The sequence below is a fragment of the Hirundo rustica genome, chromosome Z, assembly GCF_015227805.2.
Source record: "Hirundo rustica isolate bHirRus1 chromosome Z, bHirRus1.pri.v3, whole genome shotgun sequence".
NCBI classification, from domain to species: Eukaryota; Metazoa; Chordata; class Aves; order Passeriformes; family Hirundinidae; genus Hirundo; species Hirundo rustica.
Genome location: NC_053488.1, coordinates 21,659,881 through 21,684,327, shown reverse-complemented (window position 1 = coordinate 21,684,327; position 24,447 = coordinate 21,659,881). Strand labels below are relative to the sequence as shown.

Genomic DNA, 24,447 nt, shown 5'->3' with positions numbered 1-24,447 from the left:
AGCCCCACAGCTTGCTGGGCTGTGACTGCGTGCCAGGAGCTGGGACTGTGGGGGCCTTCCTTTCCCATATAACGTGTGCACAGACGCCTGGCCAGGACTCTGGAAAAGCAGTGCCAGGACTGGATGAGGGGTGAGAAGTGCATGTCAGCAGGCAGAGACCTTCAAGTCAAGCCTGGTAATACAAGGAATTAGTGGAGAGGACCTGTTGGGTAATTTAATTGTGTTTTCCTTCCTCCAGTGAGTTTGCACCATTTTTCTTAACTTGCTTAGCCCTGAGGAGTTTTTTAGTGTAACCAGTATTTATGGAAGGCTTTTTGCTTTGGTGCCTCAGAGGGAGTCACTGGTGTGCACAGCAGCAGCTGTTCCATAGCCCCACAAGCCATTCCTTCAGTGCCCAATTGCTGGCATCCTGAGGTCCCATAGAGTGGTCCCAGGTGGATAAAGAGGCACTGGAGGAAGTTAATTCAGTGGTTTGTGGTTTTGTATTTCAGCAGAGTCAGGAGAGCCCAACCAAACCCTGGTGTCAATGTACCAGGTATGATAGGATCACAGGGAAGGAGGAAAACCAGAGCTTAGCTCTGATGAAAACAACCTCCTGGGCCAGTCATTTCATCTGCTTTTGGGACTTCATCTCCATGTGTAAGACAGGGAGAAGGATGCTTTCCACATTTATCTCACTTGTTTGTGTTGTCACGTCCTTTTGACAAGAGCTGCATCTTGCTGGGTGCCAGCACAAAGCAGTGGATGACAGGGTGGCCATCCCTGGGGGACTGCAGGCACTGTGACAGTGTGAGTGCTGAGGAAGAGCTGCCTCCATTCCTTGTGCTGGAATCCTGTGCTTCCCATGAGGAGCATCTCCATCAGGCAGCAAAGCGCTGGCTGCCAATCTGTCCTGGGCAAAGCTGATGGGGAGAGTCCTCACGGGAGCCATTTTCTGCTGGAAATTAAGTCCCATCAACATCCAAATGTTTTACAAAATCGTAATTCTCTGTCAGGGGAGATAAAAAAGAGATGAAGCATAGGAAAAAGAAAGACTGTCGTCTGTCTTTTTGGTATTTTTCAGAAATGGTTAGGTTCTTCACTTTGAATTGACAGCCCCTTCCCCTTAAAAAACCAAATGTTTTGCAAAGCCTTTTGTACAACTCAGTGGAGAAATTTTGAAAACACACATGAAAAACACATTAAAACCTTTGGTTTCACTTCTGAAGGAAGGAACTTGGGTGCTTTGGTAGTTTTTTTCCTCTTTAAGAGAAAATACTTGTAAATTTGGATTTCTGCCCTGGTGGAGGGAGAGCAGCCTTTTCAGCTTCATGGCACCCTGAGCCTGCCCTGGCCATGCCAGAGCTGCAGGGCGGCTGCAAGCACCAGCTCCTGGAGCAGGTGGGGAGTGGGGCATCTCCCGTTCTGCTTCCGTGGCCGCTATCCAGTTGCCACCTGCAGCCACTCTCCCTGGGTGGACTGCAGAGGATGCTCTTATTGACGTGCTCCAGTTTTTCTCTTCATGATCTCAGGTTGGAAGTAGGGGAAGCGCAGTTTGCTGCTGGTAGCTGCTTTCCGTGCATGTGTGTATAGACTTGCACTGATTTTCTCTCCTTGAGGACTTTCTCGTGTTCCCCCTCTCACAGGCAGTGCATGTGGTTGTTTGCAGCTTTGCCTCTGGGCAATTTCCTCTTCCTCACTGCTACCCTTCACTCCCTTATCCCTTATCCTCTTCCTCCCTTCTGATGGAGACAGTCTCTCACAGCCGACTCATTTCAGAGATTTTTTTTTTTTTCATTGCCAAAGCCAAGATTTTTCTCTCTCCCATTGTTCTTCGTCTGGAAATAGGAGGAGGAAGCAGGTTTTGGGTTTGGTTTGGGATTTTTTTTCAGCAATAAATAATTTCTGAATGTTGAAGAGACAGGAGAGTGGAGATGGTGCTAGGCTACCTTGAAATACTCCATTTGTTCTGGGAGTCTTCCGCCACCCTTTTCCAGAAAACTTCCTCTAGTGTTTAATTTTAAAGCAAGTCACTACTATTTTTTTTCTTTACTTTTCAGAGGAGATTCCTCTATTATTTTGGCTTGTTGGGAGATTTCTATGTACACCAGATTTTTTTTTCTTGGCTTTTCTTTCCTCTTTGATTTCTTTTCGCTGGGGTTAAAAGCCCCAAGTCAGCAAGGTACTTAAACACATGTTCAAAGTTAAGCCCTTGCCTAAGTGCTTTGCTGACTTGGAGCCAAAGATATTTTCTCAAGTCCTTTAAATGCTTCAGAACCTGAATACAAAACATTTTACAGAAATTCCACATTTCAAGTATCTCTTATGCTAATAATAGTTGTAATTCAGTACTGCCTTCAGATGACTGGAGCTCTGGACATGGCAAGCTTCTGAATAGTCTTACTTTCAGAAAATATGCTTCCTTAAAATCTTCTGCTTCAAACCCAAGAGCTCTCCAGAGAGCAGGGCACACTTACTTGTGTTTCAGTCAATGAAGCATAACTAGCCTTTTAGCTGTTGTTTTGCAGTAAGACACTCATAGCTTTTAAATGTTGAAATTTAGGAAATAATGCATAATTGGTTCAAGAATGAATGTCTGCTCCTGAACTAACGTTTGCTCATTGTCCCCAGTAGAGGCAATAAAAAAACCTGCACCAGACTGAGGACTCTCTGACATGGCAGGATCAGTAATTGGAGGTTAGGAGATGCTCTCAAAGGCAGACTGGGCTCCCAAAAGCAGCGCTGCTCTTGAGAGTTTTGAGATGGATGACAACAAAAGTGGTATGGAGAGGGAACAGCATGGCTAGACAAGCAGGAAAAGGCTGTGTCAAAGAGGAAGAGAGGGAGGAGGAGAAGAAAAATGTATTTGTAGAAGCAGAGAGGCCGCAAATATCAAATAGAAATTGCAGCATGGTTTTTTTGTGCTCTCTGTGATGAAGCCGTAAGGGTTCTGCATAATGAGGCCACCAGCCAGCCAGTGGGAGCTGCTTTCAAAATGTTCAGCTGCTTAATGAAGAGCATCTTCTTCACAAGTTTTGGAAAGGGTGTTATACATTGGTTCTTAGGCCACCAACAAGGGAGCAGGGCCAGGCAGGAGCTGGTTCAGTTCACAACTCCTCAAGGAGTTGCATGCTCCCTCCTCTGAAAGCACTCTCTGATGCTGCTGAGAATGGGACCAACCCTGCTGAAAGCTCCTGGCTCACTGGCCTTGTCTTAAGCTTCTCTCTTCTGAGGTATTGTGATCTCCTCTGAGCTTCTGCACTGTGCTTTGCAGACAGGTGAACAGGATGTATCCAATCTCTGATTCTGATATGTGCATATCTGTTGGATTAATGATCTTCAGAGGCCCCTTCCAACCTAGCCCATTCCATGATTTTGTGACCTGCACAAGAAGGCATTCAAATGCTCTGTCTGTCCCAAAGCACTGAGCACTTTCAGTTCCCTGCTCTCTCATGGATCCACTCCTCGCTTCTGGGATCTTCCATGTAGTGTGCAGAAAGCCCTGTCTCTCCCACCTGCTCAGAGACAAATCCAAAGGGCACTGCCAGCTTTGATAACTCTCTCACTGCAGAGTAGTTTGTAACTGCTCACATAGCCTGTGGATTTATGGGGCTCCTGAATAATGCTGACCCCCAAGAGGAGCCCAGAAATGGTGTGGGGACCACAGTCCTGCAGTCATGACATTCATTGTTGAGATACACTTTCTAGCCCTTAATCAGAGACCCAGCCTCATTCAGCCCCAAGCTGGAGCATGTCTCCAAGCTCTGCTCAAGATCTAGGAGCTCTGTCTGGGGGTCCTATGGTGCGGTCTGTAGTGCTCCATTAGCTGTAATCAGCAATTTATTTTATCTCTGGTGTAAGTAACACTCTGTCAAGTATGCCATGGGTCTGATATGGGCCCATATTTCCTCCCAGCAGGTGCTCTGTGTGATGGGAGGGCTGCAGCTCTGCTGGCTGTGACATGGCTCAGCATGTGCCGGTGATCATTTCCAGGCTTAGCTTTGCTTGAGGATTCTTCAGAGTGAAAGGCATCAAATACAAACGTAGTATCTCATTATTACAAATGCAAACCCCGATGCTTTGTTAACTTAGTTGTTAATACAGCCCCTGCAGGGGTGAGAAGATGAGTGCCTTATTTTTAATATTGTTTTGAAATCAGCACCGGACTCCAGATATGCACGTGTTATTTGGAAGAGTGATGGTGACTGGGTCAAAAAACCCTCAAACTTGGGAAAATGGTTCCCATTTTATCAGCATTTCTCCTCCCCACCCTCTTTACTGCACTGCCCTGGCAGCAGCTCAGCTTCTTTGCTATTCTGTGGTCACATGCACAAAGAAAATCTTGGTGTTGTTGCAGGGGGAAGAAATCCCTCTCTGGGGAAGAAACAAGCCCTAGAGTGTAACCTTCAGTGGATGTAGAGGTGGAGGCAAAAGTAGTGGTGCTTCTATTGGGAACCCCAGGGAATGCCCTGTCCCCCCGTCTTGTTGCTACAGGCTGCACCCCTGTTTTGATTTCCCAGTCCAGCTTCTGTGATGCTTTTTGAGTCCTGTCCCTTTGTGCAGTGCACCCTGTGCCTCCTTCTTGTGGGGCTGAGCAGTAAGGAGGAGGATGAGCTCCCTGTACCTGTGTTTAAAAAAGCAGAGGAGTTTTTCCATGCTCAGGCACAGAAGTTCATGTGTTAAGTTGTAGTTACCCCAGCTCCAAGCCCAGCTGCTGCTGATCCACCCAGGGGCGTGAGCATTGCATCTGTAAGCGACAAGCCACTGGCCTACAGCAGGCAGAACCCAAGCCAACAGACAGACAGAAAGAGCCTGAGGGGCTGAATTTTAGAGCTATTAAATGATTAAATGCAAGGGGAAAAAAAGTTAATTTAGCATCGCGGTTGTGATTTTACACACCCAAGAGCCTGGAAATTGAGAGCTCTGCTTCTCACACAGGGATCGTAACTTGGCACGGCACAGATTGTACAGTATGTAAAATTAGACTGGAGAAATAGTAAATATGCTGCAGGGACCAATACTGTCTTGGCAGAAGGAGGATGGACTGAGTGGGACCCAACAGGTCTTTTACGCCTCTGACTTCCATAATTCTGTGCTAATAAAAAAACATTGTACAATGCCTGATGCTAATCCGCAGCCCTGAGCGGGGTGAAGCAGGAGCTGGGTTGTGATGTGAACAAATAGCGGCCGCCCTCGGTGCATTTGTGTGGAGCAAGGCTGCTATTTGAGGGCAGGCATGTTGGCATTGGCAAACAGGGATGGGGAGGTGTGCGCTGTGCACCGGGCTGGAAAGGCAGGTTGAGGTCAGTGGGGAGTGAGGCACCTGGATGTCTCTATCCAGCTCTGCCTCCATCTCCCCCTCCCCAAACCTCAGTAAATACAGGCATCTTCACACTGTTGCTGGACCACAATGTGCTTTTCTTGTGTTTACGGCTCTGATTTGGGTACCTAATTCTGAATTGCATTGATTTTCCCCTGAACAGCATTGAAAAGCCTGATCTAAGCACTCTTTTGTGACTTAGAGTTATTTGTCCTGTCTGCATGAAAAAGCAGGACCAAAAAACAAGCCTCTAATTCATGCATGATGCTAGCAGCAGTCCTTTGGCAGCAAAGGTTGAAGGCTCAGAGTGAGCCCAGCTTGGAGAATACTGGTGGGATTTTCCTGCTGTGTGCTGGTTCCCCTTAGCGCTACTCCCTCTGGTGTTCCAACACCTTTCCCTCCATACCGCCTCACATGCCGGGGCAGCCCGATGTGGTTGCAGGGAACTGGAGGAGTTGCTGCTTTGCCAAGCAACTGCACTTCCTCAAGATGGGTCATCTCAGGCTGACTCTGCCAGGAAGCCAAGTGGGTAAGATCCCATCCAGCCTTGCCTTAGGATGAAAACAGTGTCACAGCTCAGCCAGCTGCAGCAAGGAGAGCACTTGGAGTCCCAAGGCCCTTGGACCAGAAGAGCTGGGACAGACATCCGGGTGATGGTCTTACCAAGACCATCTGGGAAGTAGATCAACACATGAACTCACGTCCTCTCGTGGGGTTCAAGAACAAAGCCTCCTGTGGAAAAACCTAAAAAGCCTAGGTCATCAGCCCAAAGGAATAATCCAGACCTCTCTGCTGTTGATCTGCTGAGACAGAAAAGCAGAAGTGGCAGCATCTTCTCCGGGTCCTGGCTTTGTCAACACACCATGATCTACGATAGAGTTATGCAACCATTGCACATGGGTGTGCACCAGCATTAGCACCCTCGGCCAGAGCTCACTCCTACCCTGAAGCCGTGAGAAAGGACAGCTTCTTTGTGGTCTCCTGTCCATGCATGGCTGAGGAGTCACTGTTACACAGACAGGATGGGTTTGGTTGCTGTTCTCAATTTTGCTTGTCCCCTGTGACCAGGATCAAGTTGTGCTTGGGGCACTACATCACTGGACAGCTCCTGCTACTCCCAGTGAGAGCTGGGCTTGATGTCATGCTGGAAAACAAGGCTGCCTCTGACACAGAGCCCTTCTGGCTGGCAGCCAGGAGCACTGCCAGAGTGGAGCTCTGGGCTGATGTGATTTGGCAGGTCTAGAGAGCTGCAAGAGAAGCTGTGTCCCAACATGGGGCTGATGAAAAGGCAGCAGTACCAGGACAAGACAGACATAATCAGGGCACAGGGAGGACACCCTCTGCCCCAGTGAGATCCCACTCAGACCAGACCAAAGCTGTTGATTCAGCCGGTCTGATGATACAAGCAGAAAAATCACACTGAAGTTATTTGTCTGCTAGGGCAGCATTCCCCATTTTCCTACAGCGTCTGCCAGCCCAGGCTCCCCATTGGCCCACTGCCCAAAAGACATGGGGAGCTGCTGCATCCCATGGGCTGAGTCACGGCTGCAGCAAGGACTTGGCCCTCGCTTCTGCTGTGAGACTGTGCGTCTTCTGCCTTCCAGCAGTGGGTCTGTGTTCTGTGGTTTCCTGCTGGGTTTAGCACTGTGTTTTCCCCCCAGGAGGGTGCTGATTCTCTGCCACTGCACAGCCTTGCTGTGCACGGGTGATGCAAGTGACACCATCCTGATGGTGCTGCCATCCTGTCTGCTCCTGTCACCTGGAGCTCGGCCTGGGCAATGGCATGTCAAGCTCATAGCAGTGCAGGCATCACACCTCCCCACTGCTGGACCATCAAGTCCAGGAGGGAGCCTGTGGAGTGGATTATCGTTTGTGACAATGGAACGTTCGATAGTAGAAGTGTCCTTTCGTCCTCGGAAAGGCCTAGAAGATCTTGCATTAAGATTTATGGGAGAGGAACCAGCCTTGTGCCGTTGAGCAGCTAGAAGGGCCATGACGGCCCTTGTCACCCCACCATGGACATCCCCAGCTGGGTTTGGGGAGCAGCTTCAGAGGGAGGCGAAAGGTGAGGCTGTTGCAGAACTGGAGCAAAACTTCTGCAGGATCATCTGGGCTTTGCCAGTCCCCACAGGAGGATGTTTTGTGGTCACATCGAGGCTGACGGAAGAGGTTTTTCCTGCCCTGGATCCTGCCCTGAGCCAAGCATGTCAGAGGGGTCAAGTCCCTCCCTCACAACACTCCTGAAGTAAACCACGGTCTGCTTCCAGGCTATCGTGGTGGGATTGAGTACAAGTCCTTTAGCACCCATCTGTTATCTCTTAATTAAAGTTTCTTTCTAATTATTTTTTCTTGTCAAGAGCAAAGCTGCTGACTTCAGGGATTTACCAAAGTAGAGCAAAACAAATGCGGTCTCTGCTTTCTGCAACTCTTCATTAATGGACAAAATTAACTTGGAACAGTCCATATCTTTGGCTACATCGATGACACTTAATTATGCTTGTTTCCTTACAAAGATATATCCAGTTTTAAATCACTTTTGGAAGAAGTGCCTCCTTAAGCATGAAATTTCTTCTCCTTGAAGGAAGATTTCTGCTGGCAACAGAAGCTGTGCAAAGACCAAGTGGCATCACAGGGAATAGATGTGAGGAGATCACGAGTGGGGAATGCTTCAGGAAGCTAGTGTCAGGAAACCCTCTCCATGGCCAAGGGCTGCTTAATCTCAAGAAGAGCAGACCTCAGGGGCTGTCCAGCTGCAAAGGGGAGTGGAGCCACTGGCATTCCTTGGACACTGTTGGTGTCAACAGTGGGCAGGCCAGTGGGCATGGGTCCTGAAGCAAGGGAGAGGCCACAGGATTGTGCTACCACCCTGTCCCGTGGCTGGAGAAGGCCAGGAACATCCTTCCACCGAGGCTGGTCAGGTCACCTCTCTGTGCTCTTGCCCTTTCCATCTTCTGGGGCTCCCTGTTCATCTCCTGTGGGCTGATTTACTCATTTATCATGGGAAGTTGTGGCATGAAAGACTCTTCTGGTTTGTATGCCTGGAAAGCTCTTAGCACAGCCCTGGCACTGTGTAAATATTAAATGTATCGTTTATTTTCTGCAAAGGCAGATAATTAGCTGCTGAGACAATTATTTGTGGCTGGTTTCTCAGCTGTGGGAGGGGCATGTGAAGGCCAGTGGGGTGATGTGAGGGCCTCTGTCCAAAGACACATATGTTATGCTCTGTCCCACTGCAGAAGTGCTCCATGTCCTACCACAGAATATGGAGACCTGGCCTTTCTCACTGTGTTGCTTTCACCATCTGCAAAAGAAGGAAAGGGCCAGAGGCTGTGGAACCTCCCCAAAAATGCTACGGTGCCTTTCTTTTGCTGACTCTCTGTTTACACCAGCCACAACCCTGCGGTGCTTTTCAGCAGAGTGCTCACAGGGAATATTTGTCCCAGTCTGCCTGCAAATCACTGTGACAGTGAGAGTGGTTTTGGCCCTGTGTGTGTCTGCTGGATGTTGTCTTGCCACAGGCCGTGGCTGAAAGACCCCCATTAAAGGGCTGTGGTGAGTGCTGGTGCCAGGAATGCAAACCATCCTCTCCACTTCCCCTGCTCACTGTTCCAGTGACCCCTCAGGCGCCTGGCATAGACCTCCAGTGCCATGTCTGTGGCTTCACACATGGATGCCAGTGCCCAGCAACATTCCTGCCATGCCTGGCAGCAGCTCACGCTGGCTGGGTAGGAGCCTCAGCTGGAGAAAAGAGGAGTGGAGGAGTGGAGATGGAAGGTCCCAAGAGGAGTTCTGCTCCTTCCTAGCACAGTGCATGCCAGGGCGGTCCTCACCTTTTTGCAGGATTTCCTTGTGCTATTGCCCTTCCAGTTTCAATGCAGGTCAAGATATTAAGGAGGAAAATGAGGACGAGGTTTCTACTGAATTTCCAGCTGGGTGGGTTTGGGAAGCATCAAATATGTTTCCATGGGCCCCACATCTCAGGCGCTTTGTCTTGTCTTCCCTCCACATCTCTCTGCTGGACTGCTGTCTGCTGTCCTGTTGGGCCCTGCTGCAATTGCAGGACTCATCATTGCTAGTGCAGCAAAGCAGTTCACACGTCATTTCACCACGCTGCCCCAGGTTCATTACTCTTAGCCTCTAAGCTCTGTATGTTTATCCCACAACTAGAAGCTCTGTATTTTTGTTCCCATCTTCCCTCCTGCAATTTTGCAGAGATGTAGGTAAAGCTGTAATTTCTCCCATTACGCACCACCATGGCTCCTTTCTAGATCTGGGACTTCATGTCATAAGCCATGGCTGTGCCTGGCAGGTGTGCTGTGCCTGTCAGAGGATGTGGCCCTTAGTGGGCTTGGATGCTGAGAGGCGTGTTGCTGGTTGGAGTGCTGCATCACAGCCCCTCTATGATGGCATCACAGCCTTGTGATGTCACTTGACCCAAAAGGCAGCGTGCTTTGGAGAAGCAGCATGGTGTAGGGGCAGGGCAGGGCAGCATCTTAAGTGTCAGTTCTAGCCAGTGATCACATCCGTGTTGCTGGGAAGGAATCTTTGGAAGCGTCTAGTCCAGTGTCCCACTTGGAAAAGGTCTGTCCTCAGCAGAGTACTAGATCAGCCGTGGCTTTGTCAACAGAGTCCTGACAACCTCCATGGATGAGGATCCCCCTCTCTGTGGGTACCTGTCCCAGTGCTGTGTTACCTTCCAGGAGAAGAAATTATCCTCCATGTCCACCTTGAGTCTTCCACCAGGACACTCACGTCACCAGCTGATATCTATCCAAAAGGGCTGGCCCTGCAGGACAGGCATCATCATGGTCATTGATCCCATGGGTTACCAGTGACATGGTGACCAGGAGTGTGGACAAACCTCCCTTCCCTCCCCGTTCAAGGGAGCTGTGGAGCTCTGGGTGGGCTGGAGGGGCTCCTGCCCATTCCCAGCCTGCAGGAAGTGGAGGGTCCCAGTAGAGGTCTAGTCACCCCTGCTCATTCCTATCCTACAGCAGAGCTGCTGTTCTTAGTGGAAGACAAGCTTCTCCAGCATTCCAGAGGAGCTGTCCCCATGGTGTCCTTTCCCAAAGGTGCCCCTTCCCATACGTCTGCACATCACTGTGTGGGAATGGTGGGACCCACAACACGGGGTGGGACTCCCACACCTGGCACAGGACAGGGGAGGACATGAGGACTTGTCTCTGCTCCAGTAAGGCCCTCACCAAACCCTGCTGGGAGAAATGCCTCTGCTGAAACTATGCTTTGGGTTTCTCCTCCATCAGGAACCCTAAATCATTGCCTTGGAAAGGAGCATTGCTTTCAAAGATCTGTCTTCCAGGAATGGCTCATTCAGCCCTTCTGGATTAATCCCAGTATGTTTGTACTGTGTTTAAGGAAATAACTCAAGGTGACTTATTTCCTTCCCAGCTTAGTCCTTCAGCCACTAACTATGGACAAGCTCTCAGCCACCGTCCTGAGGGGCAGAGCTGAGCATCCCAGAGGTTTCCGCCACCTCGATCCTTCTCTGGGAGTAGGCATTGGGCATGCAGGAGTCAGGCAATGCTGGCAGGTCTGTGGAGCCTTCATTGCACTGGACCTCTATCCATGCAAGGTTGTTGGGTGGTGCAATGGTGGGCGTCAGAGCTCCAGTGTCTCTGATTAGCAGAATTCCAAGTGTAAGAACAGGATACATAATGGTTGTGTAAGCCAACAGGAAACAGGAAGACAAAACCTCTTTACCTTATGCAATAGAAGAAATTAGAGAACTTGATAAAGATGCCTGAATTCTTACTGAAACTCTGATATCTGTATTTGTCCACTGACACATGTGCCTAGTCATCTGTCTGTCCATGTGTTCATCATCCAACCATCCATCCACATCCAGAGCAATTCAAATAGTCAACCATTCACCCAACACTACTCACATTCATTGTCCTTCCATACCTCCTTTCCTCCATTCCATCTGTGCCCATCCAGCCTGCCGTCCATCTGTGCTTACACGTATTTGTCCATCTATCCATAGTCTTCTTCCACTTCTGCCTGTCTGTATATCTGGTCTTGTTCCAGCTACCCCTCCTCACACAGATGCTTCATCTTAGAGGTTCTTCCCTCTTTCTGCCTGTCAGTATGTTCTCCCAGCCTTTTTTAAGACCCTCGAAGAACTTTTCTGGTCAGCACAGTTTCCCAGAGGTTCCCATCCTTGGCTAGTGTCAGAAAAGGTCTTGAGGCATCCCAGCAGCAACTTACTCACTACAAACCAGTCTTCCTTGTCCTTAGCATTCCCTTTCCCAGCAGAGATAAAATCCACAAAGTTTCTCTATTCCTGTCCAGAAGCAAGTGTCCTGACAGACCATCTGTAGGAGGGCTGAGACCTCCAGGCACACCTCCAGAGCCAGTTTTGCAGATAGGATCAGGATGTGGGCTTAGACATAAGGAATGCCTAGATCACATCCATGTGGTCCCACCTATCAAAAGAACCCAGGAGCTGATGTCTGGAGAGGGAGAAAAGAGAGGAGAAGCCCTGGAGGTGCTTCTCCCATCCATCTCCACCATCATCTGCTTGCAATCTCCCAAGGCTCACTGGGCAGCTCAGTGTTTTAGGTCATCTTCTGCTGTGAATTCATTTACTTGCTGTTCCCCCTGCCAACTTTGACATCAACAGCATCTGATGGATATAGATTTCTGTAATTTAATCACAATTAGTGAAAAAAAAAAAAAATCACTTTCTATTGCTTGTTTTGCTCCCTCTTATTTTATTAAGAGAAAGAGCAAGCAGTCCTTCTCTGTTTGTCCTCTTCACGTCACTCATCATTGCTAAGGTGTCTGTCACGTCTTTACATGATTGTCTCCTTTTACAGATGAAGAGTTTGAGTCTACTAAACCATCCTTACATGGGATCTGTTTCCAGCCTTAGTTGTTCCTCTCTCCTTACTTTGCCCTGCTTCCCATGGTGCTGTGCTCATAACAGCATGGGGACAGGTTTGTTCTTGCCTTTTGAGTTACAGTGCTTTCCATTTTGGGTTTGAGTTCTTGGTCAGCACTGAGCTGATGTTTTCAGGGAAGGCAGTGTGATGACTCCAAGATGGGTTTCCATGGCAGCTGTGGCACATTTGAAACCATGGGTGTGTAGGGGAAGCAAGGCTGCATGCATCCCACTGTGCATTAACCAACACAGGGTTACTGCCTGGTGGTCTGTACCATGATGTCCTTCTGCAGCACTTTGGAGCCCAGCTGTGATTTGGCTGTCCTGACAGCCTCAGCAGCACTCTGTCTTCTCTTTGCCCTGACCCCTTTTACCTGTGAGTTATGAGTTGGGCAGATCTGATCCAGCTTGGATCTCCATCAGACTTCAACGGTGACATTTGACAGCTTGTTTTCACCTTTGGTCTCCTGACTTTAGCTGCTATAAATCCAGGAAGGACTTTCCCTATGTGTCAGGGCTGCTTAATTTCCTTGGAAGGCACCTTGTCAAATGTGGTTTTCAAGCTCAGGAGAATTTTGAGAACTGAACCACCCTTGTCTGTGCACAAAGGCTTGATGAAGCCTTGAAGGAACCTCATCCCCATTCACCCTCCCCTCCTGCTTCACGCTGTGTCACACACACGCCCTCACGTGATTCTATCCTTGCCACATGCAGCTTAGCACAGCCAAGTGTAGCAACACGGGAAATATTCAGTTGCTAAGGATCATTAATGAATGTCAGCTCCAGCTCCTGTCCAGAAACCTGAGAAAATTCAATTAGGCAGCTGGTGCCCAATGAGCTGTGTTGCCCCACTCGTGAGCTGCTACATCAAACAGCTCAGCAAGGCATCATGTTATTGTGGAAAGAAAAGAAAACCCAGACAGGGAGACAAACAGGACTGCATGCACCAAGCAGCTGTGCCTTTTCTAAAGCACAGCACGGTTAGGTTGCAATCCTCCTGCCTGGTTTCCTGCACAGGGAATTGCAAGGAGAATTACCTGCTTCCCATTCTGTGCTAGCAAATACGCGGAGTTTTCTGGTGACAAGTCCTGGGGCTGTGTCGTCTCTCCGCCGGGAGTCTCTGATACATGTGTTTGGTTTGTGTCCTGCAACAAGTCACCTAGACATACGACTGGCAATGGCTTGTGTGTCCGGCCATGCTGCGGGTGTTCAGCTGGCGAGCCGTACGGGCAGCCCTGACATGTGTTCACCATAGCAAGGGAGAGAGGAAGCGATCCTGTGGGTGGAGGTTGCCCATGATCCTCTGGTATTTGTCAGCTGGTCCACTCTAGTCTAAGATAAGTCATGGTTGGGGACAGGAGCAGAACTTGGCTTCCCTAACCACCAACATGTTGTCAGTCCACACCCCAGTCCTTCTCCTCACTTCCCAGATGGGAAGGTAAGATCTTATTTCCAAGACGGCTGTGCTGAGGAGCTCTGAGCTCACCTGCTTTTCTCCTGTTCCTTCCCACAGACATCCACATCCAGTATGAGCGGGTCGGTGCAGACGTGACCATGAAGTGTGGCTCCATGGACTGGGATGCAGCTGTGACCTGGACAGCCAACGGCACCGACATCGACGAGTCCCACCTGAACGGGTCTTACCTGATCCTGAAGAACGTCGACCTGTCGCAGAGCGGCCAGTACTCCTGCTACGAGGGCTCCTCCTGGCACCTCAAATACCAGACCTACCTGAGGGTGGGAAGTGAGTACCCCAGCATGTCACATTGAGGGGGACAGTCTCTGCTCCCATACTGACTCCTCACAGCCCTCCCTCCTGCTGAGCCAGCCCCTCTACTTTCTATACATTCGGTTGTCCACTGCACACTGCCATATGAGGTCCTCCTGGCATACTAATCCCAGCTGGAATCAGCCACTCTGCCCCAAGTTTTGGATCAAAGCCAGTAGATTAAATGATGCCTAAGGAATAATTTGAGAATTCCCTCTAGCCCTGTGCCACAACAACCATCTCTGTAGGTGGGAAGAGCTGTCAGAGAGGATTGCAGCCAGCAAGGAGAAGCACTGGCTGGGGTTACTGCAGTGTGGTTGTTTCAGAGGAGCAGCCAAAAGGTGTTGGTGGTCCCTGGATTTGCAGGATCCTGAGTGCACAGGATGGAGGACAGCTGCTCATTCCCCAGCATTTTGCGTATCTTCGGCCCAGGATGCGCTGATTCCCAGGCCTCACCTGGGGAGATAAGAGGTGTGCTGTATTTCACATGATGCTGAGAGTTGATAGCAGCTGTGTGTTTTGAGGGTTGCTGTGTTTGTGCAGCTGATAGTAACTGTGTGTTTTGCAGCACGGCATATGCAATTGGCAGCCGTGGGTGTCTGGAAGCACCAGCCGGCATAGCCGGCGGTGGAATAGTAACTGTGATGCACCAGCTGGGAACACCACCATCCAGGAGTTTCCAGGTTTGGAAGACACAGCAGAGACTTTCTCTGCTTCTTATCTCAACTTCTGCACCTGGCACCAGAGCCAGGGTGGTGTTTCCATCCTAGGCCATGCTCTAGGGACAGGGCATCACAGGAGGGTCTGTGTAAGCCCTGAAAACAAGGCATGAGGAGTTCACTTCACCTAGAGATTTGAATTTTACAGATGCTCTAGTCTCCAACTCATTTAAGGTCATCTGGGATGGATTCTGGTGTCTGGGCCAAGGAGAAGGGGTGCTGGAAGGTGATGTGAGAAGACGATAAGGGGAAGTAGTCAGCACAGGGCAGGGTTTACACCAGTGAGCAGGTGTGGAGGTTGGGAGCATGGCAGACAAAAGGCCACTGCCACTGCCTAACAAATGAGTCAGGGGCTTTCCGGCTGCATTATTAGGAGGTGTTCACAGAGCCGGAAGAGGCAGTGGGTGGGTCCAGTGCAGGCAGCAGCACAAGGAGATTGTGCAGCTCCTCTGCTTGGGCATGTGCTCACCAGATCCCATCTAGGGAGGGGTCCCAGGCTGTGCCAGTGCACAGAGGGCAGCAGGTCTGCTGGGGAGTGGGGAGGGATCCACAGCCTCCAACCACTCCTCTGCAGCTGTGGCATCACTATGATTTTGAAATGGCTCTTCCATCTGCTAAACACCTCGCGAATAGTAATCCCTGTCAATCCGCTCAGGGACCCATGGGAATTGCTCAGCGTTAGAGCCCAAATCCTGCTGTTCCCTATTACTGTGTGTTCCCATTTGCTGGAGACTCACAGCCCCCTGAGCACTAGGCAGATGAGAAGCCCAGTCGGACACTGCTGGGGCCACCAGCCCCCGGAGAGAGGGTGACAAATAAATAAACAAGTGTCTGGCATTGTTAACACAATTAACTGTTCAAGGAACTAACCAGGTGAGACGCTTCTAGTGGTAATTAATTTAACTGGGTGGATTTTAATTTAATGTTCTCTGTGACGTTTCTTTTCTCAGTGGTGCACCCCCAGCCCATGCCTCCCCCACCCCACCCTAAGTGTCCTGGCTCTGCTGGGAATGATTGATTCCCTGGAGGTGTGAGGATTCATGCAAAGGAGTGGATTTGGGAGCATCCTAGCAGGAAATGGAGATGGGCTTGGGCATATAGGTGGAGAGGGGTGACGTGTGGTAAGTTAGCAGCATGGCCCTGTGGTAGCAATGCTGCTGCAGCTGAGTGCATTGGGAGCCCAAACCTGAGATTTCAGGGATCTTGGACTCATTTAATTTCAATTGTATGGGAAATTAAATGGAAACAGACCTGTGCCTGCATTTTTCTCTTTTACTGGGGCAACAAGAATGATGACTGGAGCGAGAGTGAGGGGCTGGGGCTGCATGTGGAGGAGTGCTGGGGATCTCATTAAATAAATGATGGTACCTGGAATGTGCTCCCCAGGCAAGGCAGGGGTACTCCTGAGCATACAGCACTACAGGAAGGATGTGTAGAGGGAGCAAAGAAGGGTCGAGGACCAGGAAAGGGTGTCAATTAGCAAAGCGAGCTCTGTCGTGGGGGTCAGTGAGCACAGGGATAAAGGGAGACGTGCCAGGAGTCAAGCTGAGCAAGACCTTGCAGAGGAAATGAAAAGGGGGGTGAGCCATATAAATATAGAGCAAACGAGGAGAGAAGAGCAGAGCTGCTTCTGCAGACAGGTTTCAGGAGAGATTAAAAGTAAGCTCGGCAGAACCCAATACCAAATGAACCCCACCAGGTCTGAGCAGCAACGCTGAGAGCAAGGGCAGCACGGGCTAAGGGAGAGGAGGGAGCATAAAACCTGTAGGTGGTCCTCGGTTGTGGAGGCACCTTCAAAGACGACAATGCACTGAAGGCTTGGGGAGCACCTCATCCCCATGTGGGGACATCTGTTCATTAGCAAGGCTCATTAGCAGCTGAGAGGTCAGTGGTGGTACCCAGTGCAACGTGTCTCCTGTTCCTGAGCAAAGGAAAAGTCCTCATCAGACAGCCTGACCCCACAGCACAGTGGGGCCGCATGGTGCACTTGGAAGGGGGAGCAATTAAAGACGTGGAGACAAATGGAAAATGGGAAAGAAGTACAGGGGGGGCTTGCCAGGGATATATCACAGCAGATTAACCTGATAGGTCTTTTTGATAAGGGAACCAGTTTTCTGAGCCCAGAAATGTGGTCAGTGTAATCTGTCTTGACTTCAGTGAAGTATTTGCTATGATGCCACATGGGAAATTATGAGTTAAACCAGAGAAAATGTGGATTAGTATGAGAATTGGAACACAGCTTAGGAAATAGCTACAGGGGATCAGATTGTGCTGAAAGGGGGAGCTCCTGGACGGGAGGGGAAGCTTTGGCACCATCTTTGGACTGCATCTGGGCCACTCTCTCTGGTGTTATCTGTAATGACTCTGGCCCACAAGGACCAGCAGGCTTTGTCCAGATATGCCAGTAGTTAAGGAGCAACAAGAGGATATCTTGTGGGGATTTTATGCTGAAGGGACCAGCACGCTACATAACAGTGTAGGCACAATTGTGTGAAGGTGCCTCAAAAATGTGCTTCAGCAGGTGGGAGGGAAGGCACAGGTAGCTCATCTGGTCCCTGAGATGGGTTTAACACCCAAGTCCACATCATGAGGGATTTGGCAGCAGCACCCTGCAGGGGTGGCAGCTGGGCTGTCTCACTCACTGCAGAAATGGGGACGCTGCTGCACGTGTAGTGGGACAGTGTGCATTCAGGGATGACAAGGAGGGGCCCCCAGCCTTGTCTGTTGCTAAAGGTCCCAGATCAGCCACTTACAAGCCATGAATCAGAATAAAATCACCTGGGGGAAGCTGGCACTTCTCCAGGGAAAACCTCTTCCATGGCACTTTGAGCAGTGACTTGTTGGTCTGCCCCCTCTTCAGGCAGCTGAGCATGAGGCAAAGCATAGGAGAGCAACCAGGTATTTATCTTCAGTGATCACCTGCCCTGCAGCCTGACAGCAGCAGATGCCCATGCGTGGCCAGAAGCAGGAGATGGGTCCAAGTCTTTTTACACACCAGGCATCCTTGGCCTGAGCCCAGGGCTGAGCACCAGGAGCAGGGCAGGAGGGAGGACAAGGCTCTGGATCACGGGAGTGTAGTGCCAGGCTCCTGGCTGCCCCCACAGCTCTGCAGTTGGAAACGCACAGCCGGAGGGCCCGGGGGTGGATATAACAAAGACATTGGGAAATAATGCACTCTTGAGGTTTGGCACACGGCTCCGTGCGTTACAGAATGTTATAAAAATACTGCTAATGGGCCAGAGAGGAGTGGAAACGCACGTCGGAAAGGCTGCCAGAAGCCAGAGAGTGTATATGAGAGCGGGGAGGCCTTGTGCGCAAAGAAGGGAGGGAGGCAGCCTGGACAGGCACCCTCCCTCAGCTCCTATCCCTCCGCCCCTTTCTAACCTGCTTATCTCCATCCCGACCCAGCACCTCTTCCCCTTTGCCCTTCTGTCCTGCTTTGGGGATGCCCGAACCCTGGTGGACATGCATCTGACCCTCATCGTTCAGCCTGCTGCCCGAAAAGGCTGCTGCCTGATGGGATGGAGTGCCAGCAGAGATGGGGTCTGCGTGGGAGAGCAAATACAGCAGAATACCCTACAGCAGCAGGGGCACAGATGCAGGCAGTGGAGCTGTCTTCCATGTTGCAATGGTGGCCTGGGGTCTTGTAGCCTGGTGCCAGCCCCAGTGCTGCCCCATGGGCATTGCTGCCTGCCAGGCCATGGATGTGGGAAAGGGACTGGCAGAGTACAGGCAGTCCCAGGCTGGCCTGCTTCCTCCATGTCTGTCACTGCAGTGGCTGGCGAGAGAAAGAGGAAAAAAACATGCGGTTTGACGGAAAATGACATGGAAAAAACAACCAAATTAACAGAAAAACAAACAAAGCAAAACCAGAGGTGGAGGGGGGGAAAGGACAAAGCAACAGGAACCACATGTGAGCAGGGAGGCCAGGAGAGCCTGAGTGTTCTCTGGACTGATTAGCAAGAAATCAAACATCGGCCACTAATAAATAATCAGAGCCTCCCTTTTCTATGCCTTAGAAGTCTTTTTCCTCCCAGCTGGGTTCCAGCTGCAACCAGAGGGTTGTACTGCGAGTTCGCATCTATTTTTTGTTGTTATTTTTAAAACTTTTTTTTCCGTTTCACCTATCCAAAACAAAGAAACAAAACAAGAAGGTAGTGACCTCTCCACGTAAGACATGCACCTCTGGCTCCACCAGGGCAGATGTGCGCGTCCCATGACGGGCACTGGCTAAAGAGTGGAGGGAGTCAGTGCCAGGGATTGGTGTGTACCTGCCTGTTTCCATGGTTTGGCTGGGTGCAAAAAACCCACAGAAGGGCACTGCTGACATGCCAGCTTGGGAGAACAGAAGTTTGGCTGGCTCTGGCAGCCAGTGGTGAAGACGTGGCACTCGGATCAGGGTGCCTCTGGTCAGGCTGGTCCTCCTGCCTGGATGCTGATGGATAAGCACAGGCTCGGGGTCAGTGTGTGCAGACAGTTTGTTGCCCATGTCCAGCGATCTGTGATGCAGAGCTTTTTTTTTTAATTATTATCTAAAAAAAGCCCTTTTGATGGATTTTTCCCCTCTGGACTCTTCAGTCTTTTCCCGTGGTGATGTAAACTTAGGCTATTTCAGGACCAAGATGTTAAACTTGATTGCGACCATTCCCTGGCACCAGGCAGGGAACCACACCCACCCCTTCAATTCATCCATCTCACCCTTCCAATGTGCTCCTGTCCCTTGGGGGTACTCCTCCACAAGTGCAACGCCAAGGCTGAGCCCAAGCAGTGCTTGAGGGTAGGACTACATTAACGTGGACTGAATCTACAGCAAGGGTGGAGCGAATTAATTTAAATAACTGTTGGTATTACAGGAGATGAACACCAGAGTTGTTGGGGTCATTACTGTGGAGGGGTTTTTTCCCCCCGTGTACCTGCAGCACTGGGTAGGTGCAGTGGTCCTGCGGTGATTCACGGCCAGGCATCACCCTCCGATTCCTGAGAGCCATATAAATGGAGTGTCAACAAGCTTGCAGGCATGCTTCTTCATTGAAATTCAGCTTTATTTCACAAGGCATGCAGGCTCTCCAATCACTGCCTTCCCACGTTGTGCTGTTCATGCATGGCTGGGAGAATTCAGTGGATGAACTGTGCTGCCTGCAACCAGATTTCGGGTCTTGGCCCAGCTGAGAGCTGGAAAGGCATACTGGGTAACAGTATGCAAATTACTATCCCGGCTCTTTAAGGAGAAAGCCAAAAACAACCCACCCAAAAACCCCACCAAGCTCCCAGATGCAATTAGTCCTAATCGAATTAGGAGCCGGACTAGAAAAACAAACACGTTTGCAGGGAGCAGGCGACCTTTCCGCCCCATTCAGTGGGCTGCAGGCTGTGTGCCGCAGAGGGAAGGGGTGAATGAAGCCGTGCCCCGTGGCCCACGTGTGCACACGCTCGTACACCCACACCCATGCCCCGCTGCTCCTCTCCTCTTTCCCCTCCTTGGGCTGGGCAGCCAGCCCAGCTGCAGCATAGCAGAGTGATGCTTCCTTGGCTCACTATGTAAAACATGATAATCTGGGGCAGCCGGTGTCAGAAACAATAAAAATATCCCCTCTCCCATCCTTACAGCTCCTCACTTCCCACAGGGGAGCTGGGGACAGCAAGGAGCACACGGTGGTGAGGCCAGAGGAGCATCACAGGGCATTTACGAGTAGCCATGGCTCAGGACAGCAGCACCAGCAGCTCTGCCCTGCCCTTGCCAATGCTATCTGAGGGAAGAGCATGCCCAGGAGGTGGCCAGTGCATGCAGTATCCCATTCCCGTGTCCTATCCCCACTAGTATGTGAAGGGATGTGGCTCCACGCTTGACCCTGGTGACCGATGAGCTCATGCCCTGTTGGGTGCTGTGTGGAGCTCATGGCTCCACCAGAGTCATGTAAGGAGCATCGTGTGGCATGAGGGCACTGAGAAGGGGAGAAGGTGGTCCCTCTCTTGCCATCTTCCCACAGTGGCAGAGTTCTAGGGTTGCCAGCGACGAGCCAGAGCCATGGATGGAGTGCCTTATCCGAGAGAGACTTGCAAGAACCCTCTCAGTGAATGTGAGATCCTGAGCTTTGGACTTCCATGTGAAATGAGTCCAGAGGCTCCCTGTGCATCCGCTCCTGCAGCTGGGCTGGGAATAAGATCATGGGATAGGACTGAGAGGGAACCTGGCTCCAGCTGCTGGGCTGGAGGAGAAAAGGAAAAAGGACTTTGGGGCTTGGCAGCTTCTTGCAAAACCCTCCCCATCCTTGCCTAGCACAAATACCAAACACTGCATGCAGTACCGACACCCCATGTCCTGGGTAGATGGCAGCACAGGCTCCTTCTGCTTTCCTGAGGTTTGTTTAACCTGCCTAGCATGACAAAAACAACTCTGTTATTAAAGAATGCCAAGTCCAGTTTAAACAGCTTCCCATAATCCTTGTTCTGCCATGCCAGGAATTAGGGATGCCTAGGGCTGAGAAGACAAATCCTCCTCCTTTTGCTGGGGGATGGTGGTCATGGGTGGGGACCATGACTGCTGTGGGGACTTGAAGGAGCACACACGTTCTCTCGTCGCCCTGGCCTCTGCTCCAGGAAAGATTTCATCTGAGCTCCTCCTAAGTGCCCCTTGTCAAAATACTTGGTGCAAGCTTCCTGCCACCCACCAGCAATGTGATCCTGGGAAGGGGCGGAACAGGCCAGGATACAGCCACCTCCTGTCACTGCGGCTATGGGGCAAGGAGCAATGGTGTCGATGCTCCACGTGTGAATGCTGCTTTCCTTCCTCCACCACAGCTCCAAAGGGCTGTGGTACTTAAATAAGGTCACTGTTTGTTTCCCAGAAGGTGCTGAAAGAAGAAACCCCACCAATGCCACCAGCACAGGGTGTAACATTTGCCTGTCACTGCCCACATGTGTCCATGATTGCTGGTACACTGGCCAGGTAGTGTCACCAGGAACAGGGAGACCCCACAGCAGAGATCCTCTGTGGCCACATCCCTCCTGTCTGAAGAAGAAGAGGTGGCAGGCAGCAACAAATTCTCATCTTTTCTCAGTATCTAAAGCTCTCCCATGTCTCTCTGAAACTTCTGGTAGTGGCTGGGAACAACGCTGGGTCCCAGGCACGCAGCAAGGTGCCAGCCAAGGCTCAGCAAGATCAGGGCAAGGTCCAGGGTACTTCAGCGTGAAAGACATTGTCATTAGCTGTGGTTTCTTGAGCCACTGCGTCTGCTGTAAATAATTTAGCAGACTAAATGTGTGCTTACAGCAGGTCAGGACAGGGAGCAGAGAAGGAGCAGAGCCTTGGGCCTGGAAAGCAGGGAAGGGCACCAGGATAAAGTGAGATTATTTCCCTCCTGTTAGCAGGACAGGGTGGTGTCTCCCCCCAGGAAAAGGAGTCAGAGGGTTCCCATGCCTGATGGATCCCTTTCCTCCCCAGTCCCTTCCTGAGCTGTCAGTATCAGTACCAGAGGCAACTGCAGGACAATTTCCAGTTGCTCTTGCTCCGAGCACTTTAATGCTGTTTAAACAATTACGCAGTTGATAAATTTTGACAAGAAGAGATAGAAATAGCCTGGGAGAGCCATACAGTAGAAATGCTCTAAACAGATGTCCCTTTTCTCTCCCTCCTGTGCTCCCTGGGGGTCTTTATCGTTTGCTGCCAGCTGAACAAGGCAGCGTTTACATGAGTTAGGATGGTGGGAAGGGGAGCAAAATGCCTTATTAAAATGGTTTATGATACCATCCCTAGGGTGACGACTGCTTGTTTTCTCTCCAGGATGGTCTTCTCTGTGCTGACAGGAGCCATCCCGAGCCTGCTGAGCACGGCTGTGCGTCCCTGTCTCCACCAGCTCACAGGGTACCAGCCTGGGCAGCGTGGCCGATGATGATGCTGGGGAGAGAGGGGTGTTTGCCAAAATCAAGTGAGCAATGGCTAGCTGATGTGCCAAGCAGCATGAGGAAATCTGGCCTCGCTCTGGGGACCTGAAAAGCAGAGCCCAGCAGTGTATGCACTGAACCTTGTGTCAGCAGGGACCATCAGTGGCTCTCCAGAGCTGCAGTTTGCCCCAAGTGGCAGATGTGCAGGGATCATGAAACCATGACTGGACCAGAGTCAGGTTCACAGGGAAACTCAGTGTCCTGCGTGGCTGAGTTTGGATGTAGGACAAGGAGGTGGATCCTCTGGAGGTTCACCTCTGGAGGACAGGAGATCACTCAATGGGTCCACGCCAGGAAACCATGAGGAGGTTTGGAGCTGTAGCTCAGACCTTGGTGCTGCATTTTTGCTCACGTTGGGCTGTATTGTCTTGAGCGTTCCCAACCCTGGATGTTTTTCCTCTCCACAGCTGGACAGTGTGAGTAGCTTTGTACTGAGCACACCCCAACTGCACATTCCACGAGGAGCAGCCTTGCATGGCATGGCTTGTCACATGTCATGGATGCATCGTGTCCTCTTGGTCAGGGAAGAAAACAGAGCAGCAGCTCTTCTCCTTTTTGCTGCTTTCTGGATGCTGTGTGACCTGTGTTATTCTGAGCCAGTGCCTGCTACCAACAGGCTGGAGATAGGGATCTGTGAAGTATTTTGTTTGTATGGTGGATGAGATAGAACTTGCCATTTTTTGATGTCTTTACAGTTGATGTGGTGCCATTCACTTTTTTTGGGAAATAATTGTGTAGCCCTCCAATGCAGAGTTCACCCCTGCTCTCCCCATATGGACTCCCCATATGCTTCCCCTTCCCTCTGTGCCTGACTTCCCTGAGGTTGCCAGCCAGGGGCAGCTGCCCTCTGAAAAGGCTCTTTGGCCTCACCAGCCTCCTCCCCTTCTTTCTATCTCGTTCTCACTGAAACCCAGGGACATGGATTCCAGTGCTGCACTGGGGACAAGGGGCAGCCTGTGCCACCTCTCATTCCTCCCCCAGCTTGGTGGTAAACAGGGATGTCAGTGCCTAAATGAAAAGGCAGAAGGGGAAATTAAGACAGATTGAGGAGGAATTTTCTGAAGCCACAGAATTGGGCTTAAAAACCTGTGTGAAGATTCTGTGCCATCCTCACCCTACAAGGCTTCCCAAGTGGGGTGTGTTGGTTTGGACAGCCCCAATGCCAGGACTCCCACCCACTGCACCCCACCCCAGGCACCTCTGATCACACAGGTCTGCATGTTTCTCCTTCACATCATGGAGTGGGACAGCTCCCAGGCAGCCAGCCTGGACGTGTCACCCATGGGCAACCTCCCCTTTCTGCCACAGCCTTCATCATCCAGCCTTTCCTCCTGTTCCTCCTCCCTCTCCCGGCTAGCATGTGGGTTTGCTTCTGTGTATTCTGCACAGAGTCGTGATTTCTAGGGAGAGGGTAATTCCCCTGTCTCCAGCTAACCTGAAGCATTGCACTTAAGTGGCCAGATATGGTCCAAAGTCAGAAACCCCTTCCTGGAGCAAGGAGGGAGAAGCTGGTACTGTGGGCACCCCTGCTGTTCACATCAGTACAAAGTGGGTGTGATTATGCCACTGGGTTGCTCAGTGCAAAAGCACTAGGCTGTTCTTTGGTGCCAATGTCAGTGGTGATACTCGGCCTTTGCAAACCCCACTTGCTTTGCAGCAGCAGCATAACCACACCAACAATGCTACCTACCATTGCCTCCAAAGGCTCAGGAGGGGAAGAACCACTCACTTTTTTAGCTGCCAAAGCAGTGTTCATGAATGTGATATTTGCCATGGTGGTGAGAGGAATGCTGTGTCAGCCCATGGAGGGTTTTGT

General features: G+C 50.8%; 1 protein-coding gene across 5 annotated transcripts in view; it reads left to right on the top strand.

Moving 5' to 3' along the window:
- The window catches only part of CNTFR (ciliary neurotrophic factor receptor), a 203,099-nt gene that overhangs the window by 133,663 nt on the left and 44,989 nt on the right, over nucleotides 1-24,447 (top strand). For all 5 annotated transcript variants that reach the window (XM_040090114.2, XM_040090115.2, XM_058424077.1 and 2 more), the window contains one exon: nucleotides 13,717-13,947. In XM_040090114.2, coding sequence (XP_039946048.1) covers nucleotides 13,717-13,947 — 231 coding nt within the window. The remainder of the gene's footprint in view (nucleotides 1-13,716; nucleotides 13,948-24,447) is intronic.